The sequence below is a fragment of the Peromyscus leucopus genome, chromosome 8b (assembly GCF_004664715.2).
Source record: "Peromyscus leucopus breed LL Stock chromosome 8b, UCI_PerLeu_2.1, whole genome shotgun sequence".
In the NCBI taxonomy this organism is placed as follows: Eukaryota; Metazoa; Chordata; class Mammalia; order Rodentia; family Cricetidae; genus Peromyscus; species Peromyscus leucopus.
The window spans coordinates 92,593,818-92,618,017 of NC_051086.1; the positions used below are offsets into that span (position 1 = coordinate 92,593,818).

Genomic DNA, 24,200 nt, shown 5'->3' on the forward strand with positions numbered 1-24,200 from the left:
GATGGTGCTGTATTCACAATGATGTACTCTCTGCCTAGTTCCTGGAGTGTTGCCCACAAAGCCCAACTAAAGTGTCCCAGGTGTCAATCTCTGTGTAATTTCCTATCCCTGTGTCTGTGGGTTTCATTTAAAGGTGGTTTGAGATAAGGGTATATGGAATGATGTGTTTCATAGATTAGAACCCAGAATTTATGGGTATAAAAAGAAACAGCATATTAGAAATAAGGAGACATCAGTGGAGTGTGGTGACCACCAGTCTTGACTGTCCTCTCCAGGGTAGTTGTGCTGACCATCAATCCCGACTGACTGTCTGCTCCTGGGTAAATGTAGTGACAATTAATCCTGACTGACTGTCTGCTCCTGGGTAGATGTAGTGACAGTTAATCTTGACTGACTGTCTGCTCCTGGGTAAATGTAGTGACAATTAATCCTGACTGACTGTCTGCTCCTGGGTAGATGTAGTGACAGTTAATCTTGACTGACTGTCTGCTCCTGGGTAGATGTAGTGACAATTAATCCTGACTGACTGACTGACTGCTCCTGGATAGATGTGGTGACCATCAGTCTTGACTGTCTGCTCCTGGGTAGATGTGGTTATCAATTATCCTGGCTGACTGTCTGCTCCCAGGAGCTCATGTGGATGAAGTGCTAAGATCCAGACAAATGAGGGTGAGCTGGTGACTCCAGTGCACAACTGGCTGTCAGCAGGAGCAGTGATCTTAGACTTGTGATCTCCTGATTTCCTTCCATCTGCCTGGCTCTCTAAACCCCTGTCCTCATCTCTCTAAGTCTGTCTTTCTTCTTCATTTTCTGGACTGTTCCACGTCTTCACTTTTCAGAAATCTGTCTTGAAGTTTTTTTATGAAAATACCTTGAATTTTATTGGGTTTATTTAAAATATTTTATTTTCCTTTAGCCGGGGATTGGTAGCGCACGCCTTTAATCCCAGCACTCGGGAGGCAGAGCCAGGTGGATCTCTGTGAGTTCGAGGCCAGCCTGGGCTACCAAGTGAGCTCAGGAAAGGCGCAAAGCTACACAGAGAAACCTGTCTCGAAAAACCAAAAAAAAAAAAAAAAAAAAACCAAATATTTTATTTTCCTTTTTTTTTTACTTTTATCCTTTTATGCTTCATTATTTTTCTTTCAAAACAGTTTCACTATGAAGCACCGACTGCCCTGGATTTCACTGTGTAAACAAGGATGGCCTGAATATCACAAAGATTTTCCTAACTCTGTTTCTTGTATGCAAGAATTAAAGGCTTCTTTCATGATGCCTTTTATTGATTTCATATATGCAAATAATATGTTTTGATGATACCGTTTCCTAATCACTCTCTTGGATCTCTCTTCCACTGAACCTCTTTTTCTTCCTCCAAAGATTCCCTCCACTGTTCATTGTGTGTGTGTATGTCTCTATATATTTTTCTGTGTCTTTCTGTGTTTTTTTTGTGTGTCCATCCCACTGAGTTTAATTAGTGTTGCTTTCATAAGCATGGTAGGCAGTTATGGGCAACATAACTCTGGTCACACTACTGGCTTCTTTTCTCTATGTTCTATGTCCAAATCATACGATGTTTTTGGCAGTAGGGTCTTACTAGCTGGGTCTGATGAGTAATCAAAAGAAAAGTTAATAGTGTGTGGTATGTTAGAGACCTGTGGGCTTCTCATAGGGTTTTTATTACATGCCCAAACTAGAATTTTGTTTAATTGCCTATAGCTTCTGGGAGCTGCACTACCCATGCAGGGTACTTCCATTCAGACTCTTCTTATTATACTTGTCAACTAATGTAGAAAATAATCAGTCTACAGTTAACTTTCAACACATCATTAGTTTTGATTAACTCTCTCCTCCACTCTGTATTATTCCCCATTCCCCTACTACTAGCTCCCTGCAAACATTTCCACCACAATAGTCTACCTCTCTATTTTTATTGACATGTGTTCTACTGACTCCTGACTTTTAAGCCCTTCCCACATCATCAGTCCCTGTCAATCCCCCTGGCCACTACAGGCATTCCAAGATAAACACACAAATGTAAAAATTCAAAACTCAGATTCACATATGAGAAGGGGTGTTAGTTGGGGCCAGAATGGAGTGTAATCCATTCTATGTTGGGTTTTGCCTAGAGTGAGAGACAGGGATCTACTATCAGTCTTACACAATTAGACATCTCAGTTTCTCAGTGCTGTCTGTTAAATGGGATGGGTTCTACTCCACTATGTGTTTGTGGGACATTTGAATGCACGTATGTATGCACACAGTGATATGTGTGTGTTTCTGTTCGTGTGCGCACGCACCAGGGGCTGGAGGACAATTTCAGGTGTCATTATCACACATGCCATTCACCTCTTTTGAGACAGAGATCTTCTCCCCTGCCCCCATCCAAGCAGGACAAGCTCTTGTTAGTCCTCTAACAAGGACTTTTATTCATATTGGCCATCAGAAATAGAGAATAATTTTTGCTTCTTTGTCAAAAATTAGGTGTTCATACATGTGTAGATTAATGTCAGGGACTTCAATTTGATTTCATTGGTCCACATGTCGGTTTTTATGCCAGTACCAAGCTGTTTTTATTCCTGTATCTCTATAGTAGAGAATGAATTTAGGGTAGTGATTCTTCCAGAGGTTGCCTTATTGTAAAGGATTGTTTTAGCTATCCTGGGTCTTCTGTTTTTTTCATATGAAGTTGAATAATGTTCTTTCCAGATCTGTCAAGAATTGTGTTGGGATTTTTATGGGGATTGCATTGATTCTGTATATTGCTTTTGGTAAGATTGCCATTTTTATGATGTTAATCCTATCTATCCATGAGCATCTACAACAAATGGTACTTTCATAACTGGATGTCAACATGTAGATAATTGCAAATAGAACCATATCTGTCACCATGCACAAAACTTAAGTCTAAGTAGATGAAAGAAATCAACATAAATCCAGTTACTCTGAACCTGATAGAAGAGAAAGTAGGAAGTTGTCTGAATATATTGGCAGCAGAGATCATATCCTAAATATAATACCAGTAGTACAGACACTGAAAGCAACAATTAATAAATAGGACCTCGTGAGGCTGAGAGGCTTTTGTAGGGTAAAGGAGGCGGTCAGTAAGACAAAATGACAGCAAAATGACAGAATGGGAAAAGATCTTCACCAACATTACATCTGACAGAGGGCTGATCTCCAGAATATTTAAAGAACACAAGAAACTAGACATCAAAATACATAACATTCCAATTAAAAAATGAGCTATATTGCTAAACAGAGAATTCTCAATAGAAGAATCACAAATGGCTGAAAGACATTTAAGGAATTGCTCAATCCTTAGTCATCAGGGAATTGCAAATCAGAATGACTCTGAGATACCATCTTACACCTGTCAGAATGGCTAAGATTAAAAAAAAACACTGAAGAGCTTATGTTGCAGAGGATGTGGAACAATGGGGACACTCCTCCACTGTTGGTGGGAATGCAAACTTGTACAGTCACTTTGGAAATCAGTATGGCATTTTCTCAGAAAATTGGGAATCAATCTTCCTCAAGACCCAGCTATAGCACTCTTGGGCATATACCCAAGGAATGCTCAATCATACCACAGTGACACATGTTCATAGAAACATTATTAGTAATAGCCAGAACTTGGAAATAATCCAGATGTCCCTCAAATGAAGATAGGATAAATAAGATGTGGTACATATACACAATGGAGTACACTTTAGCAGAGAAAAACAATGACATCATGAGGTTTGCAGGCAAATGGATGGAGCTAGAGAATATCATCCTGAGTGAGGTAACCCAGACTCAGAAGGACAAACATGGTATGTCCTCACTCCTACAAGGATACTAGATATAAAGCAAAGAATAACCAGACTGTAACCCACAGATCCATGGAGGCTAGCTAGTAAAGAGGACCCTAGGAAGGATGCATGGATTGCTGAGTGATAGAGAAACGGATGAGATCTACATGAGCAAACTAAGAGTCAGGGAGGTAATGGAGTACAAGGGATGGGGGATGAGAGCTTAGAGGACTGGGAGGTTTGAGCTGGAATGGAAACAGTGTGAGAGAGCAAGGAAAGAGATACTATAATAAATGAAGACACCATGGCAAGGTTCCCAGGAATCCACAAGAATGACTCCATCATAGACTACTAGCAATAGTTGAGAAGGTGCCTGCGATGGCCTATACTGGTGTGTGGTAGCTGAGTACCCTAACTGTCATCATGGAACCCTCATCCACTGACTGATGGAAGCAGATGTAGAGATCCATGGCTGGGTCCCAGGCAGAGCTACAGGAGTCCAATCGATGGGAGAGAGGGGGATTCTATGAGCAAGGGATATTGAGACCAGGACTGGAAAAAGTACAGAACTAGCTAAACTTGTTGAAACACATGAACTGTGGACCAATAGCTGAGGAACCCCCATGGCACTGGACTAGGCCCACTGGATAAGTGAGACAGTTGTTTAGCTTGAACTGTATAGGGGGCCCACAGGCAGTGGGATCAGGACCTGTCCCTAGTGCATGCACAGGCTTTTTGGAACCTAGTGCCTATGGTGAGACACTTTGTGCAGTATTGGTGCAGGAAAGAGGGACTTAAACCTGCCTCAATTGAATGTACCAGGCTCAGCTGAGTCCCCATGGGAGTTGCCTTGGAGGAGGTGGAAATGGGGGTGGATTTGGGGTAATGCTGGGGTACGGGAGGAGGGAAGACAGGGGAATCTATGGTTGGTATGTAAAATAAATAGAAAATCCCTAAATAAAAAATATATTTAAAAAAGAAACAAAAAGAAATACAGAATAAGACCATATGGCTGAAGATAGCACACACATGGTCAAGTGTTCAGAGAGAGCAATCTGAAACTGAGTTGGAAGCTTTCTCCCTATGGTGAGATATCAAAGTGCCCGAAAGAATTATAGAGATTACTGTGGGGGTGCTGTGGGTGGTATCTGTTATCAACAGTCTTTCCTAACTTTGACACTACAAACTACAAAAGAAACCTGCCAGGCAAATATATCACCTTGGATAACAATGACAGAAGGATTTATGTGTACCAGGAATCTTAAAGAGTGTTATTAATAAAAACATACCTGGATCTGGCTATTAGGGTAAATGTTGGAAGATCAGAGAAGCAGAACAAGCCACAGCTACCTCACCTTGCCAATTGCTCAGCTGATCCTGTTTCCTCAGACTGGAAGCCTCTGAGTCCTCATCCAGAATGAATCTCAGCTGAACTGCTGCTAAAAGCCTGAAAGCTTAACCAGTCAAATGCTTCTAGTTTCTGGTCCTCAAGCCTTATATATCTTTCTGCCTTCTACCATCACTCCCTGGGAATAAGGCTCACTTCTTGGAGTTAAAGGCCTGTGTCACCATGCCTGGCTGTTTCCAATGTGGCCTTTAACTCACAGAGATCCAGAGTGATTTCTGTCTCTGGAATGCTAGGATTAAATGCACATGCTACCACTGCCTAGCCTCTAGGTTTAATATTGTGGCTGTCCTGTTCTCTGACCACAGGTGAGTTTATTAGCATGTACAATATTTTTGGGGACACAATACCACCACATTTATGCCTTTCAGTTACACTTGAGGCCTGCTGCACAGGAAGGAATCCATGCCTGGTATTGTAAACCCATTCAATTACCCATGACTGGCAAGTTCATAAGTATGAGAAAGGAACTTATACTGCTATTGTTTAATTCATTGACATGGCATCAAACTACCTTCTAAATATCTATGTTTATTTCTATAGACCAAAGCTATTTTCTCAGCTTTAATCAGAGAAGCCTCTCTGCAGTCAATGGTAGTGAATGCACAGTCTCATGGCTGCCCAAGATGCTGAGAATAAATGATGATTTATAGACCAGCACCAAGGAAGACATATGTGCCACCCCCTGTAAGGCTCAGAAAAAACTGAGAAAAAGGGGCAGGAAGAATGTAAGAACTGGAAGATGGGAGAATGTCTGGAAAATGTTATCCTCCAAAACTCAGGACAGCCATTGACTTTTACAAACTCATAGCAGATGTGTTTAGTTTCACTGAACATGTACAAGATCAGCCCTGTCAATAATCAGTGATTGATAGGGGAGGGGCTCATTAGACTCAATGCTTCTTTGTTGAACTATATTGATAAGTTTTGGGAGAGGAAGTCTTCAGATTTGTTCCCCTTGCTGAGCTCACCATGCTCCAGTGGATAGCTCCAAATACATGGACACTTGGACAGCCCTGTTTTAAGTCTTTGGACCACACACCAAAAAAATAAATGAGTATGGAAAAGAGATTCATATGAAGTGGATGGGTTGACATGGGTGGCAGTGAAATCAGGGAATGTAGGGGTAAGAGCAATCAGTATGCATTATAAACATGTTTGAAACTGTCAGGGAACAAATTTGATTAATTAAACAACAATAATAACAATAAGTAAATAATAATAATAACAATATGTAAATAATAATAATAATACTCACAAAGTAAGAAAAAGCCAACACAACTATTCTGTAAGGGTCTGTTCTTAGTTTCCTGGTAGCACACTAATGTTTTCATATATTAACATTCTTCTGAACACTTACAAGTTATAGCAGTCTGCTTTTTGTCTCTTCTCACTTATAGAGGTTTTAAGGTTTAAATAAAGGATGTGCTAGCTAAATTCACTGAGGAGAATCTGGAGAAATGTGCCTGCTAACTAAACATAACTAAGAAGCTGAGGCTACCAGATTGTCACCAGATCCATAAGCACAAAAACAGGCAAGATCTGGTTCTTTGGGTAGACAGCCAGCTACTCTACTGACAGAGAAACTGAGACTTTCATAGACATCATAGGTGAAGCTCTGAGTTGGAGAGGAGGCACTTTGGGGTCTGGGGAGATAGCTCAGTTGTTAAGACCACTGGATGCTCTTGCAGAGAGCACAGACTTAGTTCTCAGCCCCTATATGGCAGTTCACTACTGTCTGTAACTCTAGTTCCAGGGAATCAGATGCCCTCTTCTGGCTTCTGTGGGCACTGTGCTTGTATGGTGCACAGAATACCTGTAGACAAACATTCATATCTTTATATATTCATAAACAAGTTGGCTTTTATGACAGATGAACTCATAACTGGCTTCAAAGCATGGTATGAAGGGATAAAATAAAGGAGTTTCTATTCTCAGACATGGTATTCTTATCCTTCTAGGATTAATGGAAAGGGCTGAGATACCACTGAGCCATGGCCCTCATTCTTGGTCAGAGTTCAGGAAGGGAGAAGTGACAGGTCAAACAACTTTTTATATATGAAGGATGAGAGAGTCTCTGGTTGGTCCGGGGAGACAGAGGAGGACTTTAGATAATGAATAAGAACATCATCCTTGAACTATTCAGGGTGGTAATCCACTGTTGGTGAACTTCCTATTCCTTTAACTCTCCTATGATCTGACTTGAGTGAGGGCTGAAGGCTGGCAGGCAGGAGATGATGCTGTCAGTCAGCAATTAACTATGGAGGTGTATCGACGGATGGACATGAATCTCAGGGTGGACTTCAGGTCAGCATAATGTATTTTAGAGCATTTTTACTCATCCTCCTACCATACCCTGTTTCAAAGGATATGGATGTCTTCATGGCTGGCTAGAGAAATGACAAGTATGAAACATTAATTCTGGGTTCCAGAAATAACATTTTTCAGGGGTTAAGAGAGTTTTCAATGGTAGCAAAAGTTACATTAAGTCAGAAAACTCATCATGAAATCTCCACATCCTGTTGCTCAAGACAGAATTCAAGAGTTGAGATTCCCTGTGGAGAGCACAACTTGTAAGCACATATGTGTCCAGGTGTGCAGCACACACCTTTAAAACCAGCAGTTGGGAGTAAGAGGCAGGCAGATCTCTGTGAGTTCCTGCCAGGGTGCTTTACAGAGAGAATTCCAGAACAGCCAGGGCTACATAAATAGATTCTGGTTGGTTTTTTTTAAAAAAGACAATAGTACAAGTAGCTACAGAGTCATTTTGTGGAAAAGAGTAACTCAGAGATGAGGAGAGCAGACCCTGGTGCAGGTGGTGGGAAGGAATGCTATTCCTCTAAAGATAACTACATGATGAAGCACGGAAGTCTAGAGTCCAGGGAGCTGCACTGAGACAGGGCTTGCCCAGCGCAGCACAGCAGAGGGACACAATTCCTTCCTTGTCTCCTTATTTTCCCTGATGGCGTGAGATATCACCAAGCACTGGAATATTATTTGAGTGTATAATAACTGCAGTATTAGAATGTTGTCTATCTAGTATCAGAAATAGAAGAAATCAAAAGGTGTTGACAAGTGTGTGGAGGATTGGACCTCTTCAAACTTTAAAAAATTTAAAACGGTTTATATAATTTTTTTTTTGTACATGATTGTTTTGACTGCACATATGTATGTACACCTATTATATTTTATGTATACAAGTATTTTGCCTGTATGTATGTATATACAGCACATGCCCAGGGATGCCAGAAGAGGTCAGTGGATGTCTTGGCACCCGAATTATAGGTGGTTGTGAGCTGCTATGTGGATGGTGGGAACTGAGCCCAGGTGCCCTCAAGAGCTGTGTGTGCTCTTAAGAGCTGAGCCATCTCTCTAACCCCAGAAACTGGTACTCTTACACAGCAATGGGAATGTGATGAAAAGCAGGTGTGCAGAACGTTACAAAGACTCCTCAAAAATGTAAAAGGAAGGGACATTATGACTTGGTAGCCATATCTCAGGATATTTGTTCAAGATCATTGAAATTGGAGTATTTTATAATTTACATTTTTTATTTTTAATCATCTCCATTTATTGAATGTAGTGACTTGAATCTATGAAGTCTCCTTAAGCATATCATGCACTCATGTACTTATATGATATTTGTTCTTCCACAGCCTCTCCCCTTGTTCTTACAGACAATCTATCAGAATTGAAATTCCTGTGTAAAATCTTGGGATTCCAAGTGAGAACACTTGCTTGATAATTTGTCTTTTTCAATTTGGTTTATTTTATTCAACATGATAATCACATATGCCCCTGTTTTTTTTTAGCAAATGACATGGTTGAAATCCAAATCCTAGAGGGATATTGACACTTCTAAGTTTATGCCTATCCCATTGTGAACTGATAAGATGAGATAAAGAAAATATGACAGAAAAGCCACTGTTATAAATGATTCCATCCAAGTGATGTTTATAAAAGTCAGAGAGCAAAGGAGAGAATAGACCCTTGGTTTATGGGAGCTGAGGTGGAGGAACTAGGAAGACGGCAACCACTGGGTGTTAATTTTCAATTATTCCAGCTAGGAACTCTCCATTGATTGGCTGTTCACAAACATGCTAGTGTTACTAATGCAGGGCACCAGGTTGAGCATTTGAAAGTCTATTGATTCTGTGGATTTTCATTAAGTAATTTATCAAAATAAAATGATAGACAATATGGAATGATGATAGCACAGAGTTTATTAAAATTGCTTGCGTCCAGGGACACAACTCATAAGTGAGCAGAAAGAGGAAAACAGTACACAAAACTCTGGGGAAATTCAGAAGAAAATCCAGTTGAGAAGATAAGTGGTTAAATAGAGTTATTGTTGGGGAAGTGTTTTGTTAAGTTATTTGGTGAGAGATCTAAAGATCTTGGCTCAGAACTTAAACTGATTCCAGACCTTCACATGAGCCCCTATGAAGATGGCAAAAGATCCATAATCTTGGGTAAGAGGAGAGTGAGGATGAGGGACTCCATCCTTCCTCAATGCATTTCCAACACATAAGTAGGAATTTACATTGGTCAGGTTTCCTGCTGAGAACATGAAGGTGGTCAGCAAAGGTTGAGATGATGCTTTGTGCAGCTCGGTCACATCAGCTCTCCCCAGAGCATGGCAGTGCAGTCCTTCCTTTGTGGAGCTGGTCAGCAGCAGCAGGGCTGGCAGCAGGGTGTGCTGCAGCTGATGCTCACACAGGTTGGTTGAAAAGAGGTGGTCTTGCGGCAGGTGGTTTCACAGCAAGTTGGTTGACAGTTGATCTTTATGGAGCTGGGCTGGCAGCAGGTGGGCACACAGCAGGAGGATGGGCAGCAGGTGGGCACACAGCAGCAGGGCTGGCAGCAGGGTGGGCTGCAACCAATGGTCACACAATTTGTTTTGCAACAGGTATTCTTGCAGCAACTGGTTTCACAGCAAGCTGGTTGACAGCTGATGTTTATGGAGCTGGGCTGGCAGCAGCTGGGCTCACAGCAGCAGGGAGGGCAGCAGCTGGACACACAGCAGCAAGGCTGGCAGCAGATGCTCACAGAGTTTGGCTTGCAACAGGTGGTCTTGCAGCATGTGCTTTCAGAGCATGTTGGTGGGCAGCAGGGCTGGCAGCAGTTTTTGACAGACTTGATGTTGCAGCAGCTGGACTGGCAGCAGGGTATGCAGCAGCAACTTGGGGGACAGGAAGGCTGGCAGCAGATGGACTCAGGGCAGCTGCTGGATTCACAGCAAGAGGTGGTCTTGCAGCAGGTGGTGCTGCAGCAGCTAGGCTGACAGCAAGGTGGGCAGCAGCAGAGGGTCATGGTATCAGGTGTGGAGGGTGATAGTCTGTTCACAGGTGAGTTTTCAACAGTGTAACAAGTTCTTCCAGTCAGGGCCTTTTATACAACCGTCCTCCAAGGTTTGGGTCAATCAGAAAGACTCTTCCTCTTTGTGTAACATTTCCATATTTAATTTGTGTTTTTGAAGAAGGAAATTCTCACCTAATGCTCTGAATCATTTGAAAGTGTTCATTGCTTACTTGGGAATAGCTCACTTGAACTTGTTCCAATAAGTCATGGGTTCATCCCTTCAGCGCTGTTGTAACTCTCATCACGATCTGGTCCTTTGGTAGCTCCTGCCTGGATGGAAAAGTCAAGATTAGTTTGTTTGAGCACTTCCTCTTCCTGTAAGTGGCCTCAGGTGTCCCGTGAAGATGGTTCGCTACTCGCTTGACTCAGAAAACCCTACAAAATCATGCAAATCGAGAGTTTCAAATCTTTGGGTTCACTTTCAGAACACCCATGACACTGCCCAGGCCATCAAGGGTATGCATATCCAAAAAGCCACCAAATATCTGAAAGATGTCACTTTAAAGAAGCAATGTGTGCCTTTCTGGCGGTATAATGGTGGGGCCAGTAGGTGACCCACGCCAAACAGTGGGGCTTGACACAGGGCCGGTGGCCTAAAAAGAGTGCTGAATTTTTGCTGCACATGCTTAAGAATGCAGAGAGTAATGCTGAACTTAAGGGTTTAGATGTGGATTCTCTCGTCATTGAACACATGCAGGTGAAGAAAGCACCTAAGATGCTCCTATGGACTTACAGAGCTCATGGCTGGATTAACCCATACATGAGCTCCCCCTGCCACATGGAGATGATCCTCACTGAAAAGGAACAAATTGTTCCAAAGCCAGAAAGCGACGTTGCGCAGAAGAAGAAGATATCACAGAAGAAACTGAAGAAACAAAAACTTATGGCATGGGAATAAATTCCACATAAAAAATGCAGATAGAAGAAAAAAAATTAGTTTGTTCTTACAACTTTCTTCTGCTCTCTGCACTTAGATTGATACATGTCTCTGGGTATGTGTAGCATGAATCTTAAAAGGTCTCCTTAATAAAAACAAACCTGGAGCCAGGTATTGGGGTGAATGCTGGAAGATCAGAGAAGCAAAACAAGCCACAGCTACCTCACCTTTCCAAATGCTCAGCTCATCCTGTTTCCTCAGACTGGAAGCCTCTGAGTCCTCATCCAGAATGAATCTCAGCTGAACTGCTGCTAGAAGCCTGAAAGCTTAACCAGCCAAATGCTTCTAGTTTCTGGTCTTCATGCCTTATATATCTTTATGTTTTTGTCATCACTCCCTGGAATTAAAGGCTCACTTCTTGGGATTAAAGGTGTGTGTCACCATGACTGGCTGTTTCCAATGTAGCCTTGAACTCACAGAGATCCAGGGGGATTTCTGTCTCTGGAATGCTAGGATTAAAGGCGTGAGTGCCATCATTTTCTAGCCTCTCTATCTAGTGGCTGTCTGTTCACTGACCCCAGTTAAATTTATTAGGGTGCACAATAGTTTGGGGAACACAATATCACCACAGGTATGATGGTGCTGTATTCACAATCATGTACTCTCTGCCTAGTTCCCTGAGTGTTGCCCACAAAGCCCAATTCCAAAGTGTCCCAGGTGTCAATCTCTGTGTAATTTCCTATCCGTGTGTATGTGGGTTTCATTTAAAGGTGGTTTGAGATAAGGGTATATGGAATGATGTGTTTCATAGCAGATTGGAACCCAGAATTGATGGGTATAAAGAGAAACAGCATATTAGAAATAAGGAGACATCAGTGGAGTGTGTGGTAACCATCAGTCTTGACTGTCTTCTCCAGGGTAGTTGTGCTGACCATCAATCCTGACTGACTGTCTGCTCCTGGGTAGATGTAGTGACAATTAATCCTGACTGACTGACTGCTCCTGGATAGATGTGGTGACCATCAATCTTGACTCTCTGCTCCTGGGTAGATGTGGTTATCAATAATCCTGGCTGACTGTCTGCTCCCAGGAGCTCATGTGGATGAAATGCTAAGATCCATACAAATGAGGGTGAGCTGGTGACTCCAGTGCACATCTGGCTGTCAGCAGGAGCAGTGATCTTAGACTGGTGATCTCCTGATTTCCTTCCATCTGCCTGGCTCTCTAAACCCCTGTCCTTATCTCTCTCTGTTTGTCTTTCTTCTTCATTTTCTGGACTGCTCTACATCTTTACTTTTCAGAAGTTTGTCTTGAAGTTTTTTATGAAAATACGTTGAATGTTATTTGGTTTATTTAAAATGTTTTATTTCTATTATTTTTATTTTTATCCTTTTATTCTTCATTTTTTTTTCAAAACAGTTTCTCTATGAAGCACTCACTGGCCTGGAATTCCTTAAATAAACAAGGATGGCCCGAATATCACAAAGATTTTCCTAACTCTGTCTCTTGCATACAAGGATTAAAGGCTTCTTTCATGATGGCTTTTACTGATTTCATATATGGAAATAATATGTTTTGATCATACTATTTCCTAATCATTCTCTTGGATTTCTCTTACACTGAACCTTTTTTCTTCCTCCAAAGATTCCCTCCAGTGTTCATTGTGTGTGTGTGTGTGTGTGTGTGTGTGTGTGTGTTTGTGTGTTTGGTTGTGTCTGTGTCTTTCTGTGTTTGTTTGTGTGTGTCCATTCCACTGAGTTTAATTAGTGTTGCTTTCATAAGCATGGTAGGCAGTTATGGGCATCATAACTCTGGTTACATTACTGACTTCTTTCCTCTATGTCCTATGACCAAATCATATGATGTTTTCAGCAGTAGGGTCTTACTAGCTGTGTCTGGTGGGTAATCAAAAGCTAATAGTGTGTGTTGTTTTGGAGACCTGTGGGCTTCCCATAGGGTTTTTATCACATACCCCAAACTAGGATTTTGTTTAATTGCCTATAGCTTCTGGAGCTGCACTACCCATGCAGGGTACTTCCATTCAGACTCTTCTTATTATACTTGTCAACTAGTGTAGAAAATAATCAGTCTCCAGTTAACTTTTAGCACATCATTAGTTTTGATTAACTCTCCCCTCCACTCTGTATTATTCTCCATTCCCCACTACTAGCTTCCTGCACACATTTCCACCACAATATTCTACCTCTCTATTTTTATTGGCATGTGTTCTGCTGTCTCCTGTCTTTTAAGCCCTTCCCACATCATCAGTCCCTGTCAATCTCCCTGGCCTTTACAGGCATTCCAAGATAAACACACAAATCTAAAAATTCAAAACTCAGATTCACATAGAGAAGGGGCATTAGTTGGGGCCAGAATGGACTCTGTTCCATTTTATGTTGGGTTTTGCCTAGAGTGAGGGACAGGTATCTACTATCAGTCTTGTGCAATTAGACATCTCAGTTTCTCAGTGCTGTCTGTTAAAGGGGATGTATTGTACTCCACTATCCATTATTGGGACATTTTAATACTCGTATGGATGCATACTCCAATATGTGTGTGTTTGTGTTCATGTGTGTGTGTGCACCAGGGGCTGGAGGACAATGTCAGGTTTCATTATCACACATGCCATCCAACTCTTTTGAGACAGAGACTCTTCTCCCCTGTCCCCACCCAAACAGGACAAGCTCTTGTTAGTCCTCTAACAAGAACTTTTATTCATGTTGGCCATCAGAAATAGAGAATAATTTTGGCTTCTTTGTCAAAAAATAGGTGTTCATATGTGTGTGGATTAATGTCAGGTTCTTCAATTCGATTCCATTGGTCCACATTTCTGTTTTTATGCCAGTACCAAGCTGTTTTTATTACTGTAGCTCTATAGTAGAGCTTGAAGTCAGGGTAGTAATTCTTCCAGAGGTTGCTTTATTTGTAAAGGATTGTTTTAGCTATTCTGGGTTTTTTGTTTTTCCATATGAAGTTGAGTATTGTTCTTTCCAGGTCTGTGAAGAATTGTGTTCAATTTTGATGGGGATTGCATTGAATCTCTAGATTGCTTTGGTAAGATTGCCATTTTGCTATGTTAATCCTACATTCCCATGAGCATCTACAACAAATGGTGCTATCATAACTGGATGTCAACAAGTAGAAGATTGTAAATAGATCCATATCTGTCACCATGCACAAAACTTAAGTCCAAGTGGATCAAAGATGTCAACATAAATTCAGTTACTCTGAACCTGGTAGAAGATAAAGTAGGAAGTAGTCTTGAATACGTTGGCAGCAGAGATCGCTTCCTAAACATGACACCAGTAGTACAGACACTGAGAGCAACAAGTAATAAATAGGACCTCTTAAAACTGAGAGGCATTTGAGGGCAAAGGACATGGTCAATAAGACAAAATGACAGCCTACAGAATGGGAAAAGAACTTAACCAACCTTACATTTGATAGAGGGCTGATCTCCAGAATATATAAAGAACTCAAGAAACTAGACATCAAAATATGTAACATTTCAATTAAAAAATGGGCTATAGAGCTAAACAGAGAATTCTCAATAGAAGAATTCCAAATGGCTGAAAGACATTTAAGGAATTGCTCAACATCTATAGTCATCAGGGAAATGCAAATCAAAATGACTCTGAGATAACATCTTACACCTGTCAGGATGACTAAGATAAAAAATACTTATGTTGGAGAGAATGTGGAGCAAGGGGAACACTCCTCCACTGTTGGTGGGAATGCAAACTTGTACAGCCACTTTGGAAATCAGTATGGCAGTTTCTCAGAAAATTGGGAGTCAATCTTCCTCAAGACCCAGCTATACCACTCTTGGGCATATACCCAAGGAATGCTCAATCATACCACAGGGACACATGTTCAACTATGTTAATAGCAGCATTATTTTAATAGCCAGAACTTAGAAACAATCTAGATGCCCCTCAACTGAAGAATGGATAAGTAAAATGTGGTACATATACACAATGGAGTACACTTCAGCAGAGAAAAACAATGACATCATGAGTTTTGCAGGCAAAAGAATGGAGCTAGAGAATATCATCCTGAGTGAGGTAACCCAGACTCAGAAGGACAAACATGGTATGTACTCACTCCTACATGGATACTAGATATAAAGCAGAGGATAACTAGACTGTAACCCACAGATCCATGGAGGCTAGCTAGCAAGCAGTACCCTAGGAAGGATGCATGGATTGCCCAGTGATAGAGAAATGGATCAGATCTACATGAGCAAACTGGGGGGAGGTAGGGGGTGTAATGGAGGACAAGGGATGGGGAATGAGAGCTTAGGGGAAAAGGAGGTTTGAGCTGGAATGGAAACAGTGTGAGAGAGCAAGGAAAAAGATACCATAATAAATCAAGACACTGTTAAAAGTTTAATAGCTGAGGAGCCTCCATGGTACTGGACTAGGCCCACTGGATAAGCAAGACAGGTGTTTAGCTTGAACTGTATAGGGTTCCCACAGGCATTGGGATCAGGACCTGTCCCTAGTGCATGCCCAGGCTTTTTAGAACCTAGTGCCTATGGTGTAGGGGTAAGAGCGATCAGTATGCATTATAAACATGTTTGAAACTGTCAGGGAACAAATTTGATTAATCAAACAATAATAATAACAAGTAAATAATAATAATAATAATTATAGTAATAATAATAATATTGCTCAGAAAGTAAGAAAAAGCCAACACAGCTATTCTGTTAAGGGTCTGTGCTTAGATTCCTAGTAGCACACTAATGTTTTCATATGTTAAAGTCTTCTGAACACTTACAAGTTATAGCAGTCTGCTTTTTGTCTCTTCTCACTTATAGAGGTTTTAAGGTTTAAACAAAGAATGTGCCAGCTTAATTCACTGAGGAGACTCTGGAGAAATGTGCCTGCTAACTAAACATAACTAAGAAGCTGATGCTACCAGATTGTCACCAGATCCATAAGCACAAAAACAGGCAAGCACTGGGTCTTTGGGAAGACAGCTAGCTACTCTACTGAAAGAGACATTGAGACTTACAAAGACATCATAGATGAAGCTCTGAGTTGGAAAGAAGGCACTCTGGGGTCTGTGGAGATAGCTCAGTTGTTAAGACCACTGGATGCTCTTGCAGAGAGCACAGATTTAGTTCTCATCACCTATATGGCAGTTCACTACTGTCTGTAACTCTAGTTCCAGGGAATCAGTTGCCTTCTTCTGGCTTCTGTGGGCACTGTGCTTGTATGGTGCACATAATACCTGTAGACAAACATTCATATCTTTATATATTCATAAACAAGTTGACTTTTAAGACAGATAAACTCATAACTGACTTTAAGGCATGTTATGAAGGGATAAAATAAAAGAGTTTCTATTCTCAGACCTGGTCTTATCCTTCTAGGAATAAGAGAAAGAGCTGAGATACCACTGAGCTATGGACCTCATTCTTGGCCAGAGTATAGGAAGGGAGATGTGACAGGTCAAACAACTTTTTATATAAATGAAGGATGAGAGAGTCCTCAGTGGGTCAGGGGATACAGAGGAGGATTTTAGATAATGAATAAGAACATCTTCCTTGAACTATTCAGGTTGGGATTCCAGTGCTGGGAGAGTTCATATTCCTTTAACTCTCCTAATACCTGGCTTGAGTGTGAGCTGAAGGCTGGCAGTCAGGAGATAATACTGTGGGTCAGGAATTAAGTAGGGAGATGTAGAATGGGATGGTAATGAATCTCACGGTGGACTTCAGGTCAGCACAATGTATTTTAGGGAATTTTTACTCATCCTCCTACCATACCATGTTTCTCTCTCTCTCTCTCTCTCTCTCTCTCTCTCTCTCTCTCTCTCTCTCTCTCTCTCTTTCTTTTCCTTAATTTTTTTTTTTTGGTTTTTCAAGACAGGGATTTTCTGTGTAGCCCAGTGCCCTTCCTGGAACTCACTTTGGAGACCAGGCTTGCCTCAAACTCACAGAGATCTGCCTGCGTATGCCTCCCAAAGGCTGTTTCTTTAGAAGAGCAAAGGATCTTGATGTCTTCATGGCTGGCTAGAAAAGTGTCATGTATAAAACATTAACTCTGGGTTCCAGAAATAACATTTTTCAGGGTTTGAGAAGGTTTTCAATGGTAGCAAAAGTTACACTAAGTCAGAAATCTCATTATGAAAACTACACATCCTGGTGCTCAAGACAGAAATCAAGAGAGATTCCCTGTAGAGGGCACAACTGGTAAGCACATATGTGTCCAGGTGTGCAGCACACACCTTTAAAACCAGCAGTTGGGAGGAAGAGGTAAGCAGATCTCTGTGAGTTCCTGTCAGGGTGCTTTACAGAGAGAGGTCCAGAACAGCCAGGGCTACATAAATAGACTCTGTTTTTTTTTTTTTTTAAGAGAATAGCACAAGTAGCTAGAGAGCCATTTTGTGGAAAGGAGTAACTCAGAGATGAGGAGAGCAGACCCTGGTGCAGGTGGTGGGAAGGAATGCTATTCCTCTAAAGATAACTACATGATGAATCATGGAAGTCTAGAGTCCAGAGAGCTGCACTGAGACAGGGCTTGCCCAGCGCAGCACAGCAGAGGGATATGGTTCCTTCATTGTCTGCTTTATTCTCCCTGATGGCGTGAGATATCACCAAGCACTGAAATATTTTTTGAGTGTATAACAATTGCAGTATTAGAATGTTATCTATCTAGTATCAGAAATAGAAGAGATCAAAAGGTGTTGACAAGTGTGTGGAGGATTGGGCCTCTTCAAACTTTAAAAAATTTAAAAAGGTTTATATATTATATTTTATGTGCATGGTTGTTTTGACTGCACATATATGTACATTTATTATATTTTAAATATACGAGTATTTTGCCTGTATGTATGTATGTGTGTACATACATACCCATATGTATGTACAGCACATGCCCAGGGATACCAGAAGAGGTCATTGGATGTCTTGGAACCCAAATTACAGGTGGTTGTGAGCTGCTATGTGGATGGTGGGTACTGAGCCCAGTGCCCTCAATAGCTGTGTGTGCTCTTAAGAGCTGAGCCATCTCTCTAGCCCCAGAAACTGGTACTCTTACACAGCAATGGGAATGTGAAGAAAAGCAGGTGTGCAGATCATTACAAAGACTCCTCAAAAAAGTAAAAGGAAAGGGACATTATGACTCGTTAGCCATATCTCAGGATATTTGTTCAAGATCATTGATATCAGAATTTTTTTAATTTAAATTTTTGTTTTTAATCATGCCAATTTATTGAATGTAGTGAGTGAATCTATGGAATCCCTTTAAGTACATCATGAACTCATGTACTTATATGATATTTGCTCTTCCACAGCCCCTTCCCTCACTAGTCCCTCTTTCTCATAGACAATCTACAGGATTTGAAGTTTATGTGTAAAATCTTGGTTTCCAAGTGAGAACAATTGCTTGATAATTTGTCTTTTTGAATTTGGTTTATTTCATTCAACATTATCGTCTCATATGCACTCGTTTTTTAGCAAATGACATGAAATCAGAATCCTAGAGGGATATTGACACTTCTAAGTTTATGCCTATCCCATTGTGAACTGATAAAATGTTATAAAGAGAATATGACATAAAAGTCACTGTTGTAAATGATTCCATCCAAGTGATGTTTATAAAATTCAGACAGCACAGGAGGAAACCAACCCTTGGTTTATGGGAGCTGAGGTGGAGGAACTAGGAAGACGGCAACCACTGGGTGTTAACTTTCAATTATTCCAGCTAGAAACCCTTCATGGTTCTGCTGTTCATCATCATGCTAGTGTTACTAATGCAGGGTACCATGCTGAGCATTTGAAAGTCTATTGATTATGTGTACTTTTCATTAAGTGATTTATCATAAAAAAAGATAGACCAGATGGAATGATGATAGCACAGAGTTTATTAAAATTGCTTGCTTCCCAGGACACAACTCATAAGTGATCAGAAAAAAAATAGTACACAAAATTCTGGGAAAATTCAGGAAAAAACAGAGTTCAGAATATAAGTGTTTAAATAAAGTAGTTTTGGGGGAAGTGTTTTGTTAAGTTTTTTGGTATGAAAGATAAAGATCTTTGCTCAGATGTAAACTGATTCCAGACCTTAACAACAGTCCTCCATGAAGATGGCACAAAATCCATAATCTTTGGAGATGAGGAGAGTGAAGGTTGGAGACTCCATCCTTTCTCAAAGCATTTCCCAAATTTAAGTAAGAATTTACATTGGTCAGGTTTCCTGGTGAGAACATGAATGTGGTCAGCAAAGGTTGAGATGATGCTTTGTGTTGCTAGGTCACATCAGCTCTCCCCAGAGCATGGCAGTGCAGACGTTCCTTTGTGGAGCTGGTCAGCAGCAGCAGGGCTGGCAGCAGGGTGTGCTGCAGCTGATGCTCACACAGGTTGGTTGAAAAGAGGTGGTCTTGCGGCAGGTGGTTTCACAGCAAGTTGGTTGACAGTTGATCTTTATGGAGCTGGGCTGGCAGCAGGTGGGCACACAGCAGCAGGGCAGGCAGCAGGTGGGCACACAGCAGCAGGGCTGGCAGCAGGGTGGGCTGCAACCAATGGTCACACAATTTGTTTTGCAACAGGTATTCTTGCAGCAACTGGTTTCACAGCAAGCTGGTTGACAGCTGATCTTTATGGAGCTGGGCTCACAGCAGCAGGGCAGGCAGCAGCTGGGCTCACAGCAGCAGGGCTGGCAGCAGGGTGTGCTGCAGCAGATGCTCACACACGTTGGCTTGCAACAGGTGGTCTTGCAGCACGTGCTTTCAGAGCATGTTGGTGGGCAGCAGGGCTGGCAGCAGTTTTTGACAGACTTGATGTTGCAGCAGCTGGACTGGCAGCAGGGTATGCAGCAGCAACTTGGGGGACAGCAAGGCTGGCAGCAGATGGACTCAGGGCAGCTGCTGGATTCACAGCAAGAGGTGGTCTTGCAGCAGGTGGTGCTGCAGCAGCTAGGCTGACAGCAAGGTGGGCAGCAGCAGAGGGTCATGGTATCAGGTGTGGAGGGTGATAGTCTGTTCACAGGTGAGTTTTCAACAGTGTAGCAAGTTCTTCCAGTCAGGGCCTTTTATACAACCGTTCTCCAAGGTTTGGGCCAATCAGAAAGACTCTTCCTCTTTGTGTACCATTTCCATATTTAATTTGTGTTTTTGAAGAAGGAAATTCTCACCAATGCTCTGAATCATTTGAAAGTGTTCATTGCTTACTTGGGAATAGCTCACTTGAACTTGTTCCAATAAGTCATGGGTTCATCCTTCAGCGCTGTTGTAACTCTCATCACTATCTGGTCCTTTGATAGCTCCTGCCTGGATGGGAAGGTCAAGATTAGTTTGTTCTTGAGCACTTCCTCTTCCTGTAAGCGGCCTCAGGTGACCCGTGAAGATGGTTTGCTACTCGCTTAACCCAGAAAACCCTACAAACTCATGCAAATCGAGAGGTTCAAATCTTTGGGTTCACTTTCATAACACCCGTGAACTGCCCAGGCCATCAAGGGTGTTCATATCTGAAAAGCCACCAAATATCTGAAAGATGTCACTTTAAAGAAGCAATGTGTGCCTTTCTGGTGGTATAATGGTGGGGCTGGTAGGTGTGCCCAGGCCAAACAGTGGGGCTGGACCCAGGACCGTTGGCCTAAAAAGAGTGCTGAATTTTTGCTGCACATGCTTACGAATGCAGAGAGTAATGCTGAACTTAAGGGTTTAGATGTGGATTCTCTAGTCATTGAACACATCCAGGTGAACAAAGCACCTAAGATGCGCCTTTGGACTTACAGAGCTCATGGCTGGATTAACCCATACATGAGCTCCCCCTGCCACATCGAGATGATCCTCACTGAAAAGGAACAAATTGTTCCAAAGCCAGAAGAGGAGGTTGCGCAGAAAAGGAGATATCACAGAAGAAACTGAAGAAACAAAAACTTATGGCACGGGAATAAATTCCACATAAAATAAATGCAGATAGAAGAAAAAAAATTAGTTTGTTCTTACAACTTTCTTCTGCTCTCTGCACTTAGATTGAATCTTAAAAGGTCTTCTTAATAAAAACAAACCTGGAGCCAGGTATTGGGGTGAATGCTGGAAGATCAGAGAAGCAAAACAAGCCACAGCTACCTCACCTTGCCAGTTGCTCAGCTGATTCTGTTTCCTCAGACCGGAAGCCTCTGAGTCCTCATCCAGAATGAATCTCAGCTGAACTGCTGCTAGAAGCCTGAAAGCTTAACCAGCCAAATGCTTCTAGTTTCTGCTCTTCATGCCTTATATATCTTTATGTTTTTGTCATCACTCCCTGGAATTAAAGGCTCACTTCTTGGGATTAATGGCGTGTGTCACCATGACTAGCTGTTTCCAATGTAGCCTTGAACTCACAGAGATCCAGGGGGATTTCTGTCTCTGGAATGCTAGGATTAAAGGCGTGAGTGCCATCATTTTCTAGCCTCTCTATCTAGTGGCTGTCTGTTCACTGACCGCAGTTAAATTTATTAGGGTGCACAATAGTTTGGGGGAACACAATATCACCACAGGTATGATGGTGCTGTATTCACAATGATGTACTCTCCGCCTAGTTCCATGAGTGTTGCCCACAAAGCCCAATTCCAAAGTGTCCCAGGTGTCAATCTCTGTGTAATTTCCTATCCCTGTGTATGTGGGTTTCATTTAAAGGTGGTTTGAGATAAGGGTATATGGAATGATGTGTTTCATAGCAGATTGGAACCCAGAACTGATGGGTATAAAAAGAAACATCATATTAGAAATAAGGAGACATCAGTGGAATGTGGTGACCATCAGTCTTGACTTTCCTCTCCAGTGTAGTTGTGCTGACCATCAATCCTGACTGACTGTCTGCTCCTGGGTAGATGTAGTGACAATTAATCCTGACTGACTGTCTTCTCCTGGGTAGATGTAGTGACAATTAATCCTGACTGACTGTCTGCTCCTGGATAGATATGGTGACCATCAGTCTTGACTGACTGCTCCTGGGTAGATGTGGTTATCAATAATCATGGCTGACTGTCTGCTCCCAGGAGCTCATGTGGATGAAATGCTACGATCCATACAAATGACTGTGAGCTGGTGACTCCAGTGCACATCTGGCTGTCAGCAGGAGCAGTGATCTTAGACTGGTCATCTCCTGATTTCCTTCCATCTGCCTGGCTCTCTAAACCCCTGTCCTTATCTCTCTCTGTTTGTCTTTCTTCTTCATTTTCTGGACTGTTCTACATCTTCACTTTTCAGAAATCTGTCTTGAATTTTTTTATGAAAATACTTTGAATGTTATTGGGTTTTTTTAAAATATTTTATTTTTATTTTTATCCTTTTATTCTTCATTTTATTTTCAAAACAATTTCTCTATGAAGCACTGACTGGCCTGGAATTCTGTGAATAAACAAGGATGGCCCGAATATCACAAAGATTTTCCTAACTCTGTCTCTTGCATACAAGGATTAAAGGATTCTTTAATGATGACTTTTACTGATTTCATATATGCAAATAATATGTTTTGATCATACCATTTCCTAATCACTCTCTTGCATTTCTCTTCCACTGAATCTTTCTTATTCCTCCAAAGATTCCCTCCAGTGTTCATTGTGTGTGTGTGTGTGTGTGTGTGTGTGTGTGTGTGTGTGTGTCTTTCTGTGTTTGTTTGTGTGTGTCCATTCCACTGAGTTTAATTAGTGTTGCTTTCATAAGCATGGTAGGCAGTTATGGGCAACATAACTCTGGTTACATTACTGACTTCTTTTCTCTATGTCCTATGACCAAATCATATGATGTTTTCAGCAGTAGGGTCTTACTAGCTGTGTCTGGTGGGTAATCAAAAGCTAATAGTGTGTGTTGTTTTGGAGACCTGTGGGCTTCTCATAGGGTTTTTATCACATACCCCAAACTAGGATTTTGTTTAATTGCCTATAGCTTCTGGGAGCTGCACTACCCATGCAGGGTACTTCCATTCAGACTCTTCTTATTATACTTGTCAACTAGTGTAGAAAATAGTCTCCAGTTAACTTTTAGCACATCATTAGTTTTGATTAACTCTCCCCTCCATTCAGTATTATTCTCCATCCCCGACTACTAACTGCCTGCACACATTTCCACCACAATATTCTACCTCTCTATTTTTATTGGCATGTGTTCTACTATCTCCTGTCTTTTAAGCCCTTCCCACACCATCAGTCCCTGTTAATCTCCCTGGCCTCTACAGGCATTCCAAGATAAACACACAAATCTAAAAATTCAAAATTCAGATTCCCATATGAGAAGGGGCATTAGTTGTGAGCAGAATGGAAATGTTTTCCATTCTATGTTGGGTTTTGCCTAGAGTAAGGGACTGTGATCTAGAATCAGTCTTGTGCAATTAGACATCTCAGTTTCTCAGTGCTGTCTGTTAAAGGGGATGTGTTATACTCCAGTATCTGTTATTGGGACATTTTAATACACGTATGGATGCATACTCCAATATGTGTGTGTTTGTGTTCATGTGTGTGTATGCACCAGGGGCTGGAGGACTATGTCAGTTGTCATTATAACACATTCCATCCATCTCTTTTGAGGCAGAGATTCTTCTCCCCTGCCCCCACCCAAAGAGGACAAGCTCTTGTTGGTCCTCTAACAAGGACTTTTATTTATGTTGGTCATTAGAAATAGAGATTAATTTTGGCTTCTTTGTCAAAAATTAGGTGTTCATACGTGTGTGGATTAATGTCAGGGTCTTCAGTTCGATTCCATTGGTCCACATTTTGGTTTTTATGCCAGTACCAAGCTGTTTTTATTACTGTAGCTCTATCGTAGAGCTTGAAGT

The 24,200-nt window shown here is 41.5% G+C and overlaps 2 protein-coding genes and 2 pseudogenes across 2 annotated transcripts; 2 read left to right on the plus strand and 2 right to left on the minus strand.

Annotated features, from left to right (window-relative positions):
- Positions 1-9,841: 9,841 nt before the first annotated feature.
- Positions 9,842-10,543, minus strand: LOC114706982 (keratin-associated protein 9-1-like). The gene has a single exon (XM_037201221.1). The coding sequence runs from the start codon at positions 10,507-10,509 to the stop codon at positions 9,865-9,867; it is 645 nt and encodes a 214-aa protein (XP_037057116.1). The 5' UTR covers positions 10,510-10,543; the 3' UTR covers positions 9,842-9,864.
- A 358-nt stretch (positions 10,544-10,901) lies between these two features.
- Positions 10,902-11,455, plus strand: LOC114707005 (annotated as a pseudogene).
- Positions 11,456-19,323: 7,868 nt separating this feature from the next.
- LOC114706983 (keratin-associated protein 9-9-like) lies at positions 19,324-20,436 on the minus strand. The gene has a single exon (XM_028889562.2). It carries the CDS (start codon positions 20,392-20,394, stop codon positions 19,750-19,752), a length of 645 nt encoding a protein of 214 aa, XP_028745395.1. The 5' UTR covers positions 20,395-20,436; the 3' UTR covers positions 19,324-19,749.
- Positions 20,437-20,786: 350 nt separating this feature from the next.
- LOC114707006 lies at positions 20,787-21,339 on the plus strand (annotated as a pseudogene).
- Positions 21,340-24,200: the final 2,861 nt, after the last annotated feature.